The sequence below is a fragment of the Sminthopsis crassicaudata genome, chromosome 3 (genome assembly GCF_048593235.1).
Source record: "Sminthopsis crassicaudata isolate SCR6 chromosome 3, ASM4859323v1, whole genome shotgun sequence".
In the NCBI taxonomy this organism is placed as follows: domain Eukaryota; kingdom Metazoa; phylum Chordata; class Mammalia; order Dasyuromorphia; family Dasyuridae; genus Sminthopsis; species Sminthopsis crassicaudata.
In genome coordinates this window covers 211,182,278-211,204,610 of record NC_133619.1, presented here as the reverse complement: position 1 = coordinate 211,204,610, position 22,333 = coordinate 211,182,278, and the positions used below count along the sequence as shown (strand labels likewise).

General features: G+C 33.3%; 1 protein-coding gene across 3 annotated transcripts in view; it reads right to left on the bottom strand.

Annotated features, from left to right (window-relative positions):
• The window catches only part of PHKA2 (phosphorylase kinase regulatory subunit alpha 2), a 103,294-nt gene that overhangs the window by 26,308 nt on the left and 54,653 nt on the right, over positions 1-22,333 (bottom strand). For all 3 annotated transcript variants that reach the window (XM_074299867.1, XM_074299868.1, XM_074299869.1), the window contains 8 exons: positions 19,087-19,194; positions 14,821-14,899; positions 10,395-10,529; positions 9,482-9,591; positions 8,587-8,731; positions 8,262-8,340; positions 5,191-5,360; positions 4,236-4,409 (listed from right to left, as the gene is read on the bottom strand). In XM_074299867.1, coding sequence (XP_074155968.1) covers positions 4,236-4,409; positions 5,191-5,360; positions 8,262-8,340; positions 8,587-8,731; positions 9,482-9,591; positions 10,395-10,529; positions 14,821-14,899; positions 19,087-19,194 — 1,000 coding nt within the window. The remainder of the gene's footprint in view (positions 1-4,235; positions 4,410-5,190; positions 5,361-8,261; positions 8,341-8,586; positions 8,732-9,481; positions 9,592-10,394; positions 10,530-14,820; positions 14,900-19,086; positions 19,195-22,333) is intronic.

Sequence of the window (22,333 nt, the reverse complement as noted above, 5' to 3'; positions counted from 1 at the left end):
AGAAGATGTGATTAGTAAATGATTTGTCCATAATTTTTGAAGAATTTTAGCACATGGAAGAAGGATTGAAGAACAAACAAGTAATGGAAGCCAATGGTGGAGGGGAAGAAGGCAATTCAACTGAATTTGCTTTTTTTTCTGGCAAACTTCTAGGCTGGATTACCAAAGGATAGGTTTTTAAAAATTATTATTATAGCTTTTTATTTACAAGATATATGCATGAGTAATTTTTCAGCACTGACAGTTGCAAAACCTTTTGTTTCAATTTTCCCCCTTCTTCCCCCCACCCCTTTCCCCAGATGGCAGGTAGACATGTTAAATATGTTAAAGTATATGTTAAATATGCATACATGTCCATATAGTTATTTTGCTGCACAAAAAGAATCAGATTTTGAAATAGTGTACAATTAACTTGTGAAGGAAATAAAAAATGCAGGCAGACAAAAATAGAGGGATCAGGGATTCTATGTGGTGGTTCACACTCATTTCCCTGAGTTCTTTCACTGGGTGTAGCTGGTTCAATTCAATACTGTTCTATTGGAGCTTATTTGTTTCATCTCATTGTTGAAGAGAGGCACATCCATCAGAATTGATCATCATATAGTATTGTTGTTGAAGTATATAATGATCTCCTAGTCCTGTTCATTTCACTCAACATCAGTTCATGTAAGTCTCTCCAAGCCTTTCTGAAATCATCCTGCTGGTCATTTCTTACACAATTTATTCAGTCATTCTCCAATTAAGGGGCATCCACTCAGTTTCCAGTTTCTGGCCACTAAAAAGAGGGCTGCCACAAATACTTTTGCACATACATGTCTCTTTCTCTTCTTTAAGATCTCTTTGGGATATAAGCTTCGTAGTAACGCTGATGGAACAAAGGATATGCACAGTTTGATAACTTTTTGAGCATAGTTCCAAATTGCTCTCCAGAATGGTTGGATGTGTTCACAATTCTACCAACAATGTCCCAATTTTCCCATATCCCCTCCAACATTCTGCATTATCTTTCCCTGTCATTCATTCTAGCCAATCTAACAGGTGTGTAGTGGTCTCTCAGAGTTGTCTTAATCTGCATTTCTCTGATTAAAAATGACTTGGAATATCTTTTCATAAGGCTAGAAATAGTTTCAATTTCTTCATCTGAAAATTGTTCATATCCTTTGACCATTTGTCAATTGGAAAATGGCTTGATTTCTTATAAATTTGAATCAAATGAGGGAGGCCTTTATCAGAACTTTTGACTGTAAAAATATTTTCCCAGTTTATTGCTTCCTTTCTAATCTTGTCTGCATTAATTTTGTTTGTACAAAAACTTTTCAATTTGATAGAATCAAAATTTTCTATTTTGTGATCAATAATGATCTCTAGTTCTTCTTTGGTCATAAATTCCTTCCTCCTCCACAGGTCTGAGAGGTAAACTATCCTATGTTCTTCTAATTTATTTATCATCTCATTCTTTATGCCTAGGTCATGAACCCATTTTGACCTTTTCTTGGTGTATGGTGTTAAGTGTGGGTCAATGCCTAGTTTCTGCCATACTAATTTCCAATTTTCCCAGCAGTTTTTGTCAAACAGTGAATTCTTATCCCAAAAGCTGGGGTCTTTGGGTTTGTCAAACATTAGACTATTAAAGTTATTGACTATTTTGTCCTTTGAACCTAAGCTATTCCACTGATCAACAAGTCTATTTCTTAGCCTATATCAAATGGTTTTGATAACCACTGCTTTATAATATAATTTTAAATGATAGTTTTTAAATATTTAGAAAGAGAAGAGATTACCACTATATTTGAGCACAAGTTAATGAAAAGTTATTCCAGAATGATTTCATTTTCCTTTCTTAATAAGATCAACATATTGACAGGTCAAATTGACATGGATATAGTTTACTTGAATTCTAGCTATTTTGACAAAAATTTCTTATGTTATTCTCATCTTTTTTTTTTTTTAATCAATGATCTAGTTTATATATCAGGGTGGGGAACCATTTTTTTTTCTTTCAAGGGCCATTTGAATATTTATAATATCATTCACAGGTCATAAAAAAACTATCATTTTAAAGAACTCAAGTAATGGGAGACTGTTGTCACCTGTCAGTTGCCTTGCAAGACCAGACTGAATCATTTTGTGGGCCTTATAAGCTCGTGGGCTGGACATTCCCCACCCCTGGCCTAGAGAGTAGGCTTCCAAAATTTGTGGAAGATACAAAGCTAAGAAGAATATTTAGTACTGGATCATTGAACTGTGATCCCTAAATATCACAAAGGCCTTCTTGTCCTAAAGAGGTAAAGAAAAATGGGCCAAATCTAGTTAAGAAAAACTTTGCACATATGCACATGTAATAATTTTTTTAAAAATAAAATTTAAAAATCAACTACAAAAAAGAGGAACTTTAGGCTGGGTTATGTCTTGGGCCAGGGGGATTTGTTGAAAGAAACACTGAGTATGTAAGTGGGCTACTTGTTTAGTGTGCAATGTAATCAGAAAAGCTAATGTGATCTTAATATGCACTGTCTTAGATTTTAAGCCACAGAACAAGGAAAAGTCGTTGGCCCATATGTACTCTATTGGATTTTAACATTTGGAGTACTGAAGTTAGTTTTGGCCCTCATGTTTTAGGAATTCTACTAACAACGTAGAATACATCCTGAGGAAGACATCAAGGATGATAAGAAGACTGGATACTATGATACCTGATGATGGGATACGATGATACCGGATGATAGGATAAAAGAATTGGAGTTTAACATATAAAAGATAATATTCGAGAAGGGACCTTAATAGTTGTCTTTAAGCATATGTATGACTAAAATGCAGAAAAGGAATGAGTATAGAACTATGAACAAGTCAAAATTGAAGAGGGGCAAATTTTGGTATGTTATGAAATGAGCTACCTCAGAAAGCAATGGGTTTCCTCCCATTCCTTTCCCTAGAAATCTCCCCACAGAGATCAGAAGAGATTACAGGTCACAATCTATTGGACTAAATTATTTCTAAGGTCTTTTCCAACTTTAGAAATTCTGGGACTTTATAATTTTCTAAATAATGTAGCTTGTATGTATATGTGCTTCTCTTCAAAAGGGGCTGATTCATTCCATTCTAGACACATCTATCTAGAGTTAATAATTAGCTCTGTTGTGAGGCTAATTACAATAGCATTTAATGCTGTTCTAAAACTGCCTATGCTTGGAGCTTCAGAAGACACAAATATTTTTAGTACTCTCCCTCTCCTGCTATATATTTGAATAGTTTTAGAACAGCATAGTTTAGAATTATTGAATAATAATTCAATACTACTTCATAGTGGTATTGGAAGTGGTATGTTGCTTCCATATTAAAGATACCTTCTTGCTTTAATAAATGGTCTTTATGGATTGCTATGGCAAAAAAAAAAAAAAAAATCATCACCTAGTGGCTAATCCTCTGATCATGAGCCTCTGAATTTTGGTAGGCTGGGCTTCAAACGTTTACTTAATAAAATAAACTATAAAGTGATTTAATTATAATTAAAAATACTTTTAAAAAATAAGGCAGTTTAGTAGAACTTTCAATTTGAAAGGGATAGTAAGAGATAGCTAAATCCAATTCCTTCATTTTATAGACAAGAAAACTATGATAAACAATAGTGAAATGGTTTGCTCTCAGCCAGATGGGAAAAAAATATAAACATAGGTCTTTTGATTCCAGTTTGATGAGCTTTCTGTTAAAAATTATTAGTTAAGAGTTCTATCTTATTATCAACTCTGATGGACGTGGCTCTGTTCAACAATGAGGTGATTCAAACCAATTCCAATAGACTGGTGATGAAGAATACCTCTGTATCCAGAGAGAAGACTATGAAAACTGAATGTGGATCAAAACAGAGTATCTTCACCTTTTTAATTGTTGTTTGCTTTTTTTTCTCATTTTTTTTCCTTTTTGATCTGATTTTTCTTGTGCAGCATGATAAATGTGGAAAGAATATAGGAGAACTGTACATATTTAACAAATATTGTATTACTTGCTATCTAGGGGAGAGGGGAGGGAGAAAAATTTGGAACACAAGGTTTTGCAAATTATCTTTGCATATATTTTTTAAAAAAGAGTTCTATAAAATCATAATAAATATGTACAATATTTATTAGCAATCTAAAGAACAAAATATCTTATGAGGGCATGATTTATTCAGGACTGAAAAAATGAATACAACATAGTATGATAAGTTAAATGGATAAGATAATGAGTAAATAGCGTACAAGGAATTTCCAAACCCTTTTTCTTGGCCATCATAGAAAGTATATCTCGTGTAGAATGAATGGCACTGAAAACATGGCAGTCTTCAACAGTCTTAGAAAGTGTAGGAAGATAACATTTAAGAGCTGTGCTTTGTAAAAGATGATTGATATACTGGTCAAACTCATCTTGGCTTTCTGTAATCAGATAATCATAAAAAAAATTCAATCAAAATAAGTTTCAGAAAACTTAGTTCCTTCATATGCCATACAACATGTAGCAAACAAAGTCAAAGTAGAAAAACTACTTAAAACAGATTAATAAGGTAGGAAATGTTGATACATATCTATTCTTTTGTCTCTATTCTAGAAAAATAATTCTATTCTAGAGGAGGAAAAAAAAAGGTTAAAATGTCACAATATTTCTAAGAACAGAATAGCTACAAATGAATTCAACAAAACAGAAGTGGTTTAAAAAATTTATCTTTACTGTCAATAAGTAAACTTAGTAACAGGAAAAACTAAGAATTAACATACAATTTTAGATGGGGACTTGGAGGGAAAAAAGAATGTACATTTTGTGTTCCATTCTACCCATTACTATTAAATATCATTCCTGAATTTTCACTCTATACAGTCACATTTAAACTGGCACCAGGACCTTTTCCATCATAATCCTACACAATCTGAGGAATACACTTGTAGAACTTTATTACCCAAATCTAATCAAAATGACAGGTTTGTAAAAAAAAAAAAAATCAAAGCTATTATTCATTTCAGCTAAAATAAGGGGTGTGGTTTATGAAGGATTCTTATATCTGGGAACTGAGTTTAAAACTGTATTTTTATAAATTGTTCTTATACATTTTAATACTTGAAATGACAAATATTCTTTGAGTTTGTGTCTTCTTGTAAATTTCACCACAAAACCACAATTTTATAACCTTCACAAAATATATAAAATTATTTCATAAAGTACCTTGATTATAGATGCCTTCTGAATATCCATCTAGATCATATTCACTATCGGGGCTATAGCTTCCATCACTTGGGTCATCAAATAACTTCTCATCACCATCTGGATCCAGAAAGGTCAAATCCGTATAGAATGATGTAGTAAGGAATTCTGAAAGATTCCCTAATTTCACTCTGTAAAAAAGAAACAATAACAAAAACAAAAGGCAGGCTCCATTTATTTTCAACATGTAAGGAGAAGATGTCCAAGAGCACTTTTACCAGCATCATCATATTATATAAGTTGCACTTTTGTTGGCCCAAATGGTAATAATAATAGTAGGTAATAATTAAGAGAAAACAAAAACCTATACAAAGCAGTAAGTCAAAGAGTTCAAAGCAGAATGGATCCTGAACCAATTTATTGAATGAACCATGACCAGAACCAAAGATTTATTATCTTCAAAGCTATCCTATTAGAAATGCAAAATTTCATTAGCCAAAAAAAAAAAAAAAATCTCTTTTGAGAAAAAAGCCTATTGGAATTAGAATCTCATTTTGTGCAGCAATAGAAAATTTCATTAAATGCTAATATCAGACTTTCCACTTGATACAGGCTTACTATCTGATGATGACAAAAATTAGATTTCTAATAAACTCATTTTGTCATATTTGGAGGCAAAGGTGAGGTAAGAATAGATATCCTTTTAAAAAAAATCTGTCTCTTTCAAAACTCTACTTCAAAAATCTACTGATTCTTATAGCTACCGCAAAATGTTTTTCTTGAGAAAATTTAAATATTCAATTGGAAAAGAGATCCATAAGTTAGATCCATAATTTCAAAGGATAGAGAGGCAAAGAAAAAAATTTCTGTCAAATTCCAGGACAGTATTCCTCCCAGATCCTGAAATATCATATAACACAATTGTAGTGTTCTTGTTTGGTTTTCTTGAGGTCTCTGGAACAGCCTTCCTTTCAGTTGAGTAATCACTACAAGTATAGCCAGGTTTTAAAGTCCAAATTCTTAATTTCCTCCTTGCCTGGGGCCCGGCTGGCTTTCTTGAGGCCCTTCAGACAGGCCTTGGTCTCAGTGAGTAGAGGAGGATAGGCCAGCCACCACGAGGCTGATGAAGATGGAATGAATCTGTGTCCCAGGGCTTGTGCTTCAGCCTCCAACCACCATAAAGGTGGATGATGAAATGAATCTGGCTTGAATTTGTCCCAGATTATATGCTCTCTTATAATTACATTATCATAGGTGTGAATCTTATAGAACTATATTAAGTAATAAGTATATGTATTGATCTAGAGAACTATTAATCACCATACCAAACTAGATAACCATTGTATTTATCAATTCCACTGAGTTAGAACCTTGTAAGAATCCTTGTTTTAAGTACAGGGTTCTGGACCATAACACACAATTATTTCAGTTTTGCCCATAAAGTAAAGAAAATCAAGAAGCTAGAGTAAATGCTCAGTTACTTGGTAGTATTAAGAAAAGAGATTAATACCTACTAAACTGTAAATATATATATATATATATTTTTTTTTTTTTCCTCCAGAAAATTAAAAGATTGAAGAAATTATAATTATTACTTGTCTCTTCCTGGGAAGAAATGTATATTTTTCTGTATATATTCTTAAATAATATTAAAGGAAAAATAGAATTCCTTATACTCAAGATTAAATAGAAAATACTATATTATCTTTTAACTGTTAATCAATATTTAAGTGAAATATACTCTCTGGAAAAGAAGGCCTAATATAGACCAATCACTAAGTAGTGTTTAATATTTAAAGAAAGTACCCAAGTTTTAAAGTTCTTCAAATCTTGTGCTAAATTGTACATTATACTTTTAAATATGAAGTTTTGCTTATTAGTAAAAGTTATCTTTTTCTATTTTAATATATGATTGTTTATATATATATATATGTGCATGTATATAAGCACATATGCAATATATTCTTATACAAATATTAATATTCACTGTTACCCACATCTAATATAACTGTTTGGGCTTCAGAATCTTATTTATTTTTTGTTGAGGCAATTAGGGTTAAATGACTTGCCCAGGGTCACACAGCTAGGACGTGTTAAGTGTCTGAGATCAGATTTGAACTCAGGTATTTCTGACTTCAGGGCTGGTGCTCTATCCACTGTGCCACCTAGCTGCCCCTGCTTCAGTCTTATTAACCAACTAACTAATTAACCAATTAACTCTCTCATTTTCTAAGTGATTATGCATACTCAATACCTCTTTAGAAGTAAGGACATAAATCTTAAATAATAAATAAATAGGTAAAGAACCTAGGAAGAAATGGATTGCTTCTCTAGTACTGACCTTGAAATTCAAGCTTATAAAATGTTACACACATTCCCTATGCCTCCAACTAAAAGGTACACAAATAAATTACAACCTCTTAGTACAGGCAGAAACCAGTTGTCTGGTAAGAAAAAAAAATCCAGGGGGCAGCTAGTGGTGCAGTGGATAGAGCACCAGCACCTAAGTTAGGAGGACCTGAGGTTCAAATCTAGCCTCAGACACTTAATACTAACTAGCTGTGTGACCCTGGACAAATCACTTAACTACAACTGCCTCAGGGGGAAAAAAATCTTTTCAGGCATTATAAGGAGAGTAGAAGACCAGAGAGTTGAGAGTTTCAGCAGTTTCTTTAATAGTGGCAGAGTTAAAAGCTGATTTGAAAAAGGGAGGATAAGCTAATATTTTTACCTCTTTCATTGAAGATGACAATAGATCTGGACTAACTTCTACCAGGGTAACCCCCAAACCCCAAAGACCTTAGATACTATGGCCACTTTTTAATTTATTTTTATCTATTTTTAAAATCTATTCCCTATGCTACATAATATGTCCATAACTTTTAGAAGCTTCATTATTAACTGTTCAGAATATATGTCCTTGAACAAATAAATAAGGAAAGATAAGAAGACAAAAAGGTAAGAAAATATTTTTTATTTTTACTTTGATTACTTACTGCTATTATTATTAATATATCATATAAACAGATGAAGGAAAGAAAAGCAGAAGAAAAAAACCAAACCCAACAGTCACTTGGTAAATCATGAGTTACCTTGCTCCTCCAAAGTATCCATCCTCCAGTTTCCTAATTGTGGAAAGCACTGCTGAATCAATGTCTGAGCCATCATTTGCTAAAGGGAAAAAAAATAGTGTTACCTTCCTGCCATAGGAACAAATTCTTGTAAGTCTTTAAAAATAACTTTTTAATTAATTTTCTGGAACACAGTCTGATTTATATACCATTACTAAAAAGTATTCTTGGGCCAAAAAACTAGATGTGGCCAATAAACAGGGCTCTTATGGTGACATTTATTTTGAAGGGGATCAAAATGAGTAGCTCGTTTTCTAATGAATCAGACAAAAGTAACATGAATTACTGAGCATTGTGTGAGTAATAGGGAAAGTGAGAGTAGGTCTTCCTGTCATTCTCCATCGGGAACAGAGATAAGCCAATTCAATCCGAAGCATCTCCACAATCATCTCATTGTCTAGAGCCAAGTAGAAGTGGTGCTGATCAGTAAACTGTGGATCAGAAAACACAATATGTACAAAGCCAAGTTTCATTTTTTTTTTTGACAAAATTAAAACATGAATCAATAATTTTTTTTTTAAATGAAGAGGGCTTCTCACAATTTTCTTCCTCTTTACTGTTTTAAGACAAATTTCACTGTCAAGAGATTACTATTTTGATGTGGGCTATAGATTTACTATCAGCATTTTAGGAAAGTGTTTGCCTCTCCAAACAAGTCTCTAAAAGGAAATCAATACCTAATTTCTATTTCTTCCAAGGCTGCAGGGTTGAGAGATTATATCAAAATGAGAAGTAGCAACAAGAGGGTGAGGAATTGGAAATTTTGTTGTTTGATTTGAAGACTTTTATCTTTTACAGAATATTAAAGCTATAGTTCTTATAATTCAAGATATATGTATGCATATGTGTGTGTGTGTGTGTGTGTGTGTGTGTGTGTGTATATATATATATATATATATATACAGAGAGAGAGAGAGAGAGAGAGAGAGAGAGAGAGAGAGAGAGAGAGAGACACAGACAGACAGACAGACAAAAAGAGGAAGGAAAGAAGAAAAGAGGAAGAGAAAGAATATGAATTAAAATAAGTACTAAGATATCTTTCTTTAGTTTTTTATATTTTAAACAAATCTACTACACTGAAAGTAGACACATTACTACACAAAAGAGAGTTTAGCAATCAAGCAAGCAAGTATTTTCTGAACAAAAGGGAATAAGATTTGCTGCTGGATTATTGTCCTCACCTGAGGGGTAAAAGTAAATATCTGATTCCTAATCACATAGAGTTTGGAGGTTCCAAGAACACCAATATGTCTATATGGTCTCCCACTTAGTTTCATGTTCTTATTCCGACCTATTCACAAAACAAAGGCAAGAACCAAGATAAGTGAAATGTGATAATGATCAATCTAAGGAACTTCTGGAGGTGAGGAGAATAGGTAACAGAGTAAAGAAACCAAAACTCTGCCTTGATTTCAGTAACTTCCAAAAATAAAACCTTATTTGGATATATATAGCACTTTCTTTTTAAATTCATATATTTGAAAAAAAAATAAAGGTTTGTATTAACTTTTACTTCTATTAAATTTTAGACTGAACACTGTGATTATAATCCAATGCTAATTTCTTTTAAAACTATATGAACAGTGGAAAAGTCCCTTTCCTTTTTTTCACTTGAGAAATAAATCTTTTCTGATAATACTGAAAAAAAATTAGAATCACTATCCACATCATATTAGGTTGACTCTAATCAAGATATTAACTTCCAAGTACTTCCAGATAATTTCCTGAGTTTGGAAATTAAGAGCGATGCTTAGCTATACTGGTAGTTTTTTAAAGCAGGAGTTCTTCAAACCAATAAAATGATAGGTCTGCCCTGCTCCATCCCTATCTCTCCAGGTAATTAGTTGTAATTTTCAATATGGATCTTATTGAATTGCTTAGAAGCTGATAGAGGCAGTGATAAATATCTATCTGGAAACTATGTGAATACTAGCCTCAGTGAAAAAATCATGGATATCTTTACAAACTTAGCAGTAAGAGTCTGTTAAGTAATGATGTCTCTGTTTCTCTGTATTTATAAACAAAGACAACCTTGGAAATGAAATAGATAAAAGTTTTTTATCAAAACAATGGGCAGCAGTCTTACAAACCTACCAAGCTTGGCATATATGTGGCTAAGAATTCGGGCTGGCTGTACTCGGATTGGATGAATGTCAGCAATGCTCTGCACACTGAATCCATGCTTGCTTAGCAACTCTTTAATTTTATTTGATTCTGCCAAAATGGTGACTAGGAGAAGAAAAAAAAAGAGGAGAGAGTATGGATTTAGATGATCAGTTTTTCATTTACGTCAGTCACTGATTTTTCCCTATTTTTTGTCAAAAATTATCATCACATTTCTTCTCCTGTATACAGTAGCATACTTGGGACTCAAATGAAGCCATTTTCATTCAATCAATATGCATTTTATTCAACACTGATCATATGAATCACTATGTAAGACAAAACAAAAAAAAAAACAAAACAAAACAAACAAAAAAAAGCATGATCTTTAACTTCAAGGAACTTACATTCTACTTAAGAAGATAAAACAAACACAGAATTATCTGCAATCCAAGTTTGCATATACATTTTGTGATTGGTCCAAAAAGCTAAAATAGTAAAGATAAGGGAGAGATTTCTACTGCCTGGGAGCATTAGGCTTTACAGAGAAGTTAGCATATGAATTGAAATCTGGAAGGTTTTTCAAGGGATAGAAATAGGAGAAAGTGGAGGGAATGATAAAGAGATAGTAAAGTGGAGTAAAAGCACAGTTAGTAAAGCACAAGGCATTTCTGGAGTATAGCAAACAATCCAATTAGGCCAGAACTAATGATATAGAGAGAGAATAATAGTGAGGGATAAAGCCAGGATGGTGGAATAAAGACAGGGAATTGCTTGAACTCTCCCAAATTCTCATCCAAACAACAATAAAATAATGAATCAAAATAAATTTTGGAGAGGCAGAACCAACAAAAGAATGGAGTGAAAAAACCTTTTAGCCTAAGAAAACTTACAAAGTTGACAAGAGAGGTCTATCTCATTTGGGTACAAGTAGGCCTTGGGAGTAACTGTAATTGAATCACTTCTAGAGCTGCCAGTTCAGATATTGTAAGGAGATCAGATAAGTAGTTGGAAGGAGATTACAGAGGATTCTTTGCTGACAGGAGGAGTAGGACCCTGTTGCATTGGTTCATACATAATTACAGATCCCAGAATCAGGAGGAAGAGAACTAGCAGGAGAGAAGGAACCCTGGACATAGGTCCAGGGTAGAAAAGAGTGCTTGTGGTTGCTCACAGACCAAAGCACAGTCCAGAATAGTAATCTCACCTTTCCTTAGATGGTACTACCTTGAAAAATTGAAAATTTATAAACTGCCAGAATTAGCTCTGAAGACAGCAGTACAAAAAACCTGAACCTGAGCAGAGTTCAACTTTAACATGAAATTGAAAGTCAAGAAATAGGCTAAAAAAATGAACAAAAAATAAAATCTGACCATAGAAAGTTACTGTAGAGACAGGAAATGAGCAAGATAAAATTCAGAAGACAATGAAGTTAAAACAACTACATGCAAAGCTTCAAAGAAAAATGTGAATTGGACCCAAGCCCAAAAAAGAATCCTAGAAAAAACCAAAAAACAGAAATCAAAATAGAGGGAAAATTTGGAAAAGAAAAGAGAGTGATGTAAGAAAATTATGAAAAATGACTCAACAGCTTGATACAGGTAGCACATAAAAGTTCTGAAGGAAATAACACCTTAAAAAAGAGAACTGACCAAATGGTAAAAGGCACAAAAATCCATTAAGGAAAAGAACTCCTTAAAAAGGAGAATTGATCAAATGTAAAAGAAGGAACAAAAATCCAATGAGGAAAATAAATTCTTAAAAATCAGAACTGGGCAAGTGGAAGCTAATAATTCCATGAAATATCAAGAAAAAAAAATCAAACAAAGCCAAAAGATTAAAAACAAAAAACTAAGAAAATGTGAGGTATCTTCCTGGAAAAACTGATCAAAAAATAGATCAAGGTGAGATAATTTAAAATTACTGGACTACCTGAAAGCCATAATTAAAAAAAAAAAAAAAAAAAAAAAAAAAAGCCTAGACATCATATTTCAAGAAACCATCAAGGAAAATTGTCCTGACATCCTAGAATCAGAGGGTAAAAGAGAAACTGAAAGAATCCCCTAATAACCTCCCCAAAAGATACCCAAATGAAAAAGTCCAGGAATATTACAGCCCCAAATTCCAGAGCTCCCAGGTCAAAGAGAAAATACGACAACTAATCAGAAAGAAATAATTCAAATACTGTAAAGCCACACTCAGAATCACACAAGATTTAGCAGCTTCCACATTAAAGGATAAGAGGACTTTGAATATGATATTTCTGAGGGCAAAAGAGCTAGAATTATAATCAAAAATCACCTACCCCGCAAAAATGAATATTCTTCAGAGGAAAAATGAATTTTTAATGAAACAGAAGTCTTTCAAGCATTTCTGAATACCAGAGCTGAATAGAAAAATTGACTTTCATATACAAAACTTAAAAGAAAATATTTAATAAGGTAAAACTGTTTACATTCCTACATGGGAATATTATATTTGTAACACCTAAAAACTATTAAGGCAGTTAGTTAGGAGGTGTATTCATAGATAAAAGGCATGGGTTTACATTGACTATGATGGAATGATAAAAAAAAAAAAAAGTTGTGAGAAAAAGGGATATACTAAGTGAAGAGGAAGAATAGATAGAATAGGCTAAATTATCTCACATAAAAGAGGCGAAGAAAAGCTTTTATAGTAGAAGGGAAGATAGGGGTGGGGTCAGAGAGTCTGACAGACAACACTTGAACCATACTCTTTGGAACTGGGTCAAAGAGGGAATAACATACAGTTATTGGGTTTTGAATTCTATTTTACCTTACTTAGAAATAGGAGGGAAAGGAGATAATAAATGGGAGGTCAAGGGAACTGATAGAGATGGGGAGGTGAACTGGAGTAGGCAAGTGGTCAGAAGCAAAATACTTTTGAGGAGAGTCAGAGTGAAAGGAAAGAAGGATAAATGGAAAAAAGCAGAATGGAAAAAAATACATAGTAATTATAATTGTGAATGTAAATGGGATGAACATTCATAAAACAGTAGAGAGCAGAGTGGATTACAAAAGTTAGACATAAAATGTGATACCATAAGCAAATTAGGGGAGTTTACTTATCAGATGATCTATGGATAAAAGAAGAATGGGGAGGATGAGATATTAAGTGTTTTAGACATGACTATAAATTGCTGGTAAACAAAAGATAGAGAGCATTACAAGATATAAAATGGTTAATTCTGATTACAGTAAATTAATATATCTTTGCACAGAGTCAATGCAGTCAAGAATAGAAGGAAAGCAAAAATCTGAAAAATTTTGCAGCAACTTTCTCTGGAAATAAAGGTCTCATTTTTCAAATATAGAGAGAATTGAATAAAATAAATGTTAAATATTTTAAAATATATGTTAAATACAATATATGTATACATATTTATACAGTAATCTTGCTGCTCAAGAAAGATCAGACCTAGAAAGAAGGTAAAAAAATCTGAGAAGAAAAACAAAAATGCAAGTAAACAATAACAGAAAGAGTGGAAATGCTATGTTGTGGTCCACACTCATTTCCCATAGTTTTCCCTCTGGTTGTAGCTGATTCTCTTCTTTACTATAACAACGTGCAATAAGAAAATTGGATTTACACAAATATATTGTATCTAGGTTATACTGTAACACATTTACTATGTATGGGATTGCCTGTCATCTAGGGGAAGGAGTAGAGGGAGGGAGGGGAAAATTTGGAAAAATGAATACAAGGGATAATGTTATAAAAAAAAATTACTCATGCATATATACTGTCAAAATTTTTTTATAATTATAAAATTAAAAAAAAAAAGAATTGATTATCATATAGTACTGTTGTTGAAGTACATAATGATCTCTTGGTTCTGCTCATTTTGCTTAGCATCAGTTTATGTAAGTCTCTCCAGGCCTCTTTGAAATCATCTTGCTGGTCATTTCTTACAGAACAACAATATTCTATAACATTCATATACCACAATTTATTTAGCCATTCTCCAATTGATGAGCAACTATTCATTTTCCAGTTTCTAGCTTCTACAAAAAGGGCTGCCACAAACATTTTTGCACATATGGGTCCCTTTCACTTCTTTAAAATCTCTTTGCGATATAAGCCCAATAGTAACACTACTGGATCAAAGGGTATGCACAGTTTGATAACTTTTTGAGCATAGTTCTAAATTGCTCTACAGAATGGTTGGATCTGTTCACAATTCCACTAACAATGTATCAGTGTCCCAGTTTTCCCACATCCTCTCCAATCTATATCATTTTAAAGAATATCCACATCAATGACATCACAGATTCACTGAAGTACTTAAATATTAATTATTTGCTACAAAGATCAAGTATATATACTATTTCATTAAATGAGAAGCAAAGAAACAGAAATTGAATTAACAGTGATTTTAGATAGCACAATTACATACCTTGTACTACAACATCAGGTTTAACTGCTGTTGAAAATCTTCTATTTAAGGGATCAATTTCCCCAGTGGCTAGAAATCCCTACAGAAAAGAAATGAAAAATATAGTTAATCTTTTTATAACTACTATAAACATGTTGTCTAACCAAAACCCAATCCTAAATCTCTGGCTTAGGAGAAAAAAAAAATGTTTGCAACGTCAAAATATGTAGTATGACATATTTAGAATACATCTTCATTGCAATAATCTACCAAAAAAAAAATGAGACCACTTTGATTATAATTTGAAATGTTGTTATTATTATTTCTATTTATGGACAAAATCATACAAGATGGGCAGAACATCTATTATCACAAAAGAAAAATCCAAGGAGCAGCGTTCCTTCCATTCCAGCCTACAGCTCTCCCCATTTCCTTGATTTTCTTGATTTCCAAAACTATGAGGGCTGGTTAATTTCCCATTTGAGTTCCAAATTACTCCAAATTCGTCAGCAGCCTTTCAGTAGGTATTTATAGAAGTATTGGCTATATGACGGTGTCAATGTTGAGACAGTCATAATTTCTTACAGAACTGTAATTAATCCATTACATTCAAATACCACAATGTGTCTGGACAAAGTTTTTACTTTTCAGTTCTTTGCCACTTCAAAAAAACCTGCTATATATTTTTTTAAATTCTGGGTCATTTTCTTTGTTTTTTTTTTTTGGATGTCTTTGTGATACAGGCTTAGTAGTATGACTTTTTGAGTATAGATTCAAATTGCTTTCCAAAATGCCGGGACCAATACACAGCTCCACCAGCTGTATATTAACATGTTGTTTTTCTCAGTCTTTCCAATGCTTTCATTTTTCTATTTTTTTTTAAGCAACTATGCCAATTTTGTGAATTTGAGAAGAAACTTCAAAAGTTTACTTTAATTTGCATTTCTCTACTTAGTGATTTTTTTCATATGGCTCCTGATAATTCAACTTTCTTGCTTAAACCCAGAAAGCCAAAATGTAGCAAGTACCAAGAAGTTAATATTTTTTGTCTAATTCATATTGATTCTCTAAAGCACTAGTTTTTTTTTTTGTTGTTGTTGTTGTTGTTTTTTTTTTTTTTTTAATGAAGCTGGTTGCATTGTCTACCTGGCATTCTCTATACTGAGTTACCCACCACCTCTCAGCTTTCTCTCTAGTTATTAGGAGCTACTGAGGTTGCTTTGCTGGTGGGCCTTTTCTGAATTCTAGTTCATATGTATACTGTGCAATGCCTTTCCTGACCTCCCCTGAGTTCCATTATAATGCCAAAGTACTTAATCTTACTTCAGTGAGTCATGGATATCTTGACTATTCTTTTTAATTTACACACAATAGTGGTAGGCAGAGAGTATGGAATTTAGGGTCAAGGAGAGTTCCATGTAATAAAACCATGGAACATGTGGTTAATATGAATTGAAGTGGTTTCATATGATGGGGAAGAAGCCTACTGACTTTTACGTCAGATTCCAAGAAAGTTTGCTGATTCAGATGTTTCAAGAGGACAGCCAGATTTGATCTTTTATGCTCAAGGAGCATTTGCTCTTGTAATAAAAGCAGTTGTTTCCCTGCATGTATAATGGGCCTTAATGTAGTTGTTTTCTCCCTGATGCTGGCAGACTATTCCCAGTAACTGCCTAAAGTTTATTTATTAATTGCAAAGGTTAATCAAACCTCCCAACTCCTAAGTCTCTTTAAATCTCTTCACAGTTTCAGCTACAGAGATCAATTTACTCATATGCTGAATCTTACATCATTCTATTATTCCATTTTTCAAAAACTCTAACATACATCAATTTGAACATAACTTCCTATCCTCTTTATGCCTCACCTCTTCTAAACTTTTCTTCACCTTCACTATTATGTGCAATACTTCTACCCTTCAGTACAATCTAAAGCTACTAGTTCATCTTTATTAATATACTTTTCTTTCTTTTAAAATTCTATCATATGATTAGTCAACTTAACTCATCATCTTTGACCCTCAAATCTTTCACCCCTTTTTTGGTCTATGGAAATTTCTTTGGCCAAACATTAGTTTCATAACACTTTCTGCCACCCTATCCTTCTGCTCCTATTTACATGCTATTGAACAAGACTGGAGGAAACCACACAGACATGCTAATTAAATTATAAATTCATGTTATCCAACTTCAGAGAGGTCCTCATTGCAATAAGGCAGTCCTTTATTCCCCCCCAATTGATTCTCTTTTTCCCCCCAGAAGCTTTGCCTCTCTGCATTACTGAGAAAATTGAAATCATTGCCATGAAATACCTCTCTTAATAAAATCTTTTGATATCATTGCCCTTTCTCTTTTTCCCCTTGTCTTTTAACAACAAAATGGCCTTTCTTAATCTTGGTCACCTGTTCTGCAAGGTACCTTCCAGTATTCTCTAGTAGATTGCAACCACAGTAATCCCTGCTATCTTTTTAATCTTCAATCACTACCTACCTAACCTTATCACTCCTTTTCATTCCATTTTGCAGTCAAAGGCATTTTCTGATTAGGTCTTAAAGAACAGGGATTGTCTTATTACTTGTCTTTGTCTCCCTATGCCAATCACAGTGCCTGAGACATAGGAAGCTTAATAAATGCTTATTGTTTGACTGACTGAAATGTTTGGCAGATTGAATGATTCTCAAATGTTGGTTTTTATAATAATAAATAATAATAGCAACTACAACGTCTTCAGTGCTTTAAAAGTTTTCAAATCTAGCTTTTTAACAACCCTATCAAATAGGGACTATTATTGTTCCTATTTTACAGATAGGGAAACTGAGGCTAAGGCAAAGTTCTTTTTTGTCCAGGATCACAAGGATAGTGTCTGAGGCAAGATCTGAATTTGAGTCTTTCTGATTCCAAGTCTTACTTTTTCTCCAAGGTACCACCTAACTTCCTAGAATGTCATGTGCATTTGCCTAAAAAATTCAATAGTCAAGGAATGTAGGCAATAAAAAAGGAGAAACCCATTAAAAATACTACCCAATTTATGTGGCATTAATTTAGCTACTGGGAATGATCAAGACATTTTATATATCTATGGCCAAAATACAATGAGGTATCATCCCTACTTCTATGCTTCAAATGGAGCTTTGGCTATGTGGTCATCCTTCCTTCTTTCAGACTAATTATATTTGTCAACTTTTGGGAGAATTACATGTAGGGCCAGAGTTTGGAAGAAGGTGCTATAACTTATAAAACAGTGGCCCTAGTGATAGAGGCCTAAATCTTCCTGCAGATTGAAACACAGAAATGAAGATAAAAGTAAGAGAACCCGGAAAAGGGATAATGGCAACCCATGAGGCCACAGAATTCCCATCAGTCTTTCACAGAGATTAGAATTCTTTACTACAGCATACATTGACCCTCTGCTTATAGGGATTTCAATTCAATGAAATATTAGTCCCTGTTTCAGCAGAATCTGAAGCAGTAGTTTCATCAACTTTTGGGGAAAAAAAAATGGAGAGGTACTGGAAAATCCAAAGAGCATAACCAAGCATGAATGTAGGTTATTCACATTCTATAAAGTTACCCTCACAGATAGGATATGTTGCATTTATTTTATTTTTGACAATTTGGCTAATATTAGTCTGCTGCATATGGAGTCATCAGACTGCATGTCAGAGATGACTTGTGAGGGCCTCTGCCAGGGAGCAAAAAGTATGGTGAACTCCATGAGATATTTAGGGCTGACTATATGGTCTGTCTCAGCAAGACAGCTGCATCCTTCTAACACCATTCTTCAGGCTGCCACCAGGAAGCCTGTAGTTTAGCCAGCAGCTGGAATCAGACAAACTTGTTACTTCCTGGCATAGGAAAGGTCAGTTGCAGTGATCAGGAAAGCCAACTGGAGGTGATACAGACATTCTTACCCTTACAGGTGAGTCATCAAAGTAACAAACAAAGAAACAAACAAAAAAACCCCTCTTACAAAGGCTAAGTAGAATCTGAGTTAGGAAGGGAACAAACGTATCAAAGAATAGAATCAAAAATCTGCTGGTCTGTGTAGCAAAGAGATCAAAAGATAAGCAGAAAAGACTGATTGCTGAAGTGGGAGAGTCAGGCTCCAAATCATTTATTTATCTCAACCTGATTCCTCTAAGCTTTAGGCACAGTGTGTGTGTGTGTGTGTGTGTGTGTGTGTGTGTGTGTGTGTGTGTGTGTGTGTGTGTGTGTGTGTGTGTGTGTGTGTGTGTGTGTATCTTAAAAGTAGCTATATTCCATTTTGTTAAAAAAGAAAAATTCTTACCTCTGCCAATAGGGAACTGAGAATATACAAAGACTGACCCCATAAATGAGGAATCTTCCCAAGTGGAACTCTATCTACGGTGTGAGGACTCTTGTATTCTTCATCTACCTGGAGAAGGAGATTCACAATAGTCATAAAAAGTCCAACTTAAACAGATGTGTAACCTGGCATAGAAAGAAGGTAATTTGGGTGCTGTTATTTCTGACTTTGCCACTAACGATTATGTGAATATATTACTTAATTTCACTTGGCCTCAGTTTTCTCATCTTAAAAAATGGAGGAACTGAATTCAATTATCTTTAAGAGATGATTCTATTCCAAGTGGGTAGTACAGACATGCATATGTACATATGCATAAACAGAAAGACAAGGAACAGAAATGTTTCTTTTCTTTTGTATCTCCTATCTCTCAGTAATAAGGAATTAGAATTAATGTATCTTAAGAGAACACATAATTCAACTCCCTCATTTTATATATATATAGAAACTGAAATATGGGGTAGAGATTGGAGGGATGAAATGACATATTCAAGGTCACAGATTTAATGAAAAATCTAGGAATGGAACTCAAGTATTCTGATTCTAAATTAAATGTTCTTTATGTCACCATGGACTTCAATTCAGTAATTAAGGACTTGCCATATGACTTCCTAATATTATACAGTAAAACATTATTTTAACACATCACATTCTAAGACAGATTTGGAATTAAACCATGATCCTTAAAATCTAAACTCTGTAGATTAAGCATGATAAGCTTATAATACTGGCATTAATCAAAGTATATCCCCAAATAGTCATTATAGTATATTCTATATACAATATATGTGTGCAAAACCGAACAGTTCTCTTGTTGCACAAGAAGAAATGGATTCAAAAGGTAAAAATAACCTGAAAAGAAAAGCAAAAATGCAAACAGTTTACACTAATTTCCCAGTGTTTCTTCTCTGGGTGTAGCTGATTCTGTCCATCATTGATCAATTCGAACTGAATTACATTTTCTCTTTGTTGAAGATATCCACTTCCATCAGAATACATCCTCATACAGTATTGTTGTTGAAGTGTATAATGATCTCCTGGTTCTGCTCATTTCACTTAGCATTAGTTCATATAAGTCTCTCCAAGCCTCTCTATATTAATCCTGGTGGTCATTTCTTACAGAACATTAATATTACACAACATTCATTTACCACAATTTACCCAACCATTCTCCAATTGATGGGCATCCATTCATTTTCCAATTTCTAGCTACTACAAAAAGGGCTGCCACAAACATTTTGGCACATACAGGTCCCTTTCCCTTCTTTAGTATTTCTTTGGGATATAAGCCCAATAGCAGCACTGCTGGATAAAAGGGTATGCACAGTTTGATAATTTTTTGGGCATAATTGCAGATTGCTCTCCAGAACAGTTGGATTCTTTCACAACTCCACCAACAATGTATCAGTTTCCCAGTTTTCCCACATCCCCTCCAACATTCATCGTTATTTTTTCCTGTCATCTTAGCCAATCTGACAGGTGTGTAGTGGTATTTCAGAGTTGTCTTAATTTGCATTTCTCTGATCAGTAGTGATTTGGAACACTTTCATATGAGTTGCAATAGTTTCAATGTCATCATCTGAAATTTGTCTGTTCATATCCTTTGACAATTTATCAATTGGAGAATGGCTTGATTCCTTATAAATTAGAGTCAGTTCTCTACATATTTTGGAAATGAGGCCTTTATCAGAACCTTTAACTGTAAAAATGTTTTCCCAGTTTGTTACTTCCCTTCTAATTTTGTTTGTATTAGTTTCGTTTGTACAAAAGCTTTTGTGATCAATAATGATCTCTAGTTCTTCTTTGGTCACAAATTCCTTCCTCTTCCACAAGTCTGAGAAGAAACTATCCTATGTTCCTCTAATTTATTTATTATTTCGTTCTTTATCTCTAAATCATTTTGATCTTATCTTATCTATGTGGTGTTAAGTGTGGGTCCATGCCTAATTTCTGCCATTCTAATTTCCAGTTTTCCCAGCAGTTTTTATCAAATAGTGAATTCTTATCCCAAAAGTTGGGATCTTTGGGTTTGTCAAACACTAGATTGCTATTTTATTCACTATCTTGTCCTGTGAACCTAACCTATTCCACTGATCAACTAGTCTATTTTTTAGCCATTATCAAATGGTTTTGGTGACTGCTGCTTTATAATATAATTTTAGATCAAGTACAGCTAGACCACCTTCATTTGATTTTTTTTTTTCATTAATTCTCTTGAAATTCTCGACCTTTTGTTCTTCCATATGAATTTTGTTGTTACTTTTTCTAGGTCATTAAAATAGTTTCTTGGGAGTCTGATTGGTATAGTAGTACATAAATAGATTAGTTTAGGGAATATTGTCATCTATATTATATTCGCTTGGCCTATCCAAGAGCACTTAATGTTTTTCCAATTATTTAAATCTGACTTTATTTTTATGGCAAGTGTTTTTAAATTTTGCTCATATATAATTCCTGACTTTCCTTTGCTAGATAGATTCCAAAATATTTTATATTATTGAGAGTTATTTTGAATTGAATTTCTCTTTGTGTCTCTTGCTATTGGATTTTGTTGGTGAGGTGTAGAAATACTGAGGATTTATGTGGTTTTATTTTATATCCTGCAACTTTGCTAAAGTTGTGAATTATTTCTAATAGCTTTTTAGTAGAATCTCTGGGGTTCTCTATGTATACCATCATATCATCTGCAAAAAGTGATAGTTTCATTTCCTCATTACCTAAATCTAATTCTTTTAATCTCTTTCTCAACTCTTATTGCTGAGGCTAGTGTTTCTAATATGATATTGAATAGTAATGGTGATAGTGGGCAACCTTATTTCACTCCTGATCTTACAGGGAAAGGTTCCAGTTTATCCCCATTACATATGATGCTTACTGATGGTTTTAAATATATACTACTGACTATTTTAAGGAATAGTCCATTTATTTCTATACTCTCACAATTATTTTTATTAGGAATGGATGTTGGATTTTGTCAAATGCTTTTTCTGCATCTATTGAGATGATCATATGGTTTTTGTTAATTTGGCTATTGATATAGTTGATTATGCTAATAGTTTTCCTAATATTGAACCAGCCCTGCATTCCTGGTATAAATCCTACTTGGTCATTATCCTGGGGATGACTTTCTATAATCTTTTTGCTAATATTTTGTTTAAGATTTTAGCATCAATATTCATTAGTGAGATTGGTCTATAATTTTCTTTCT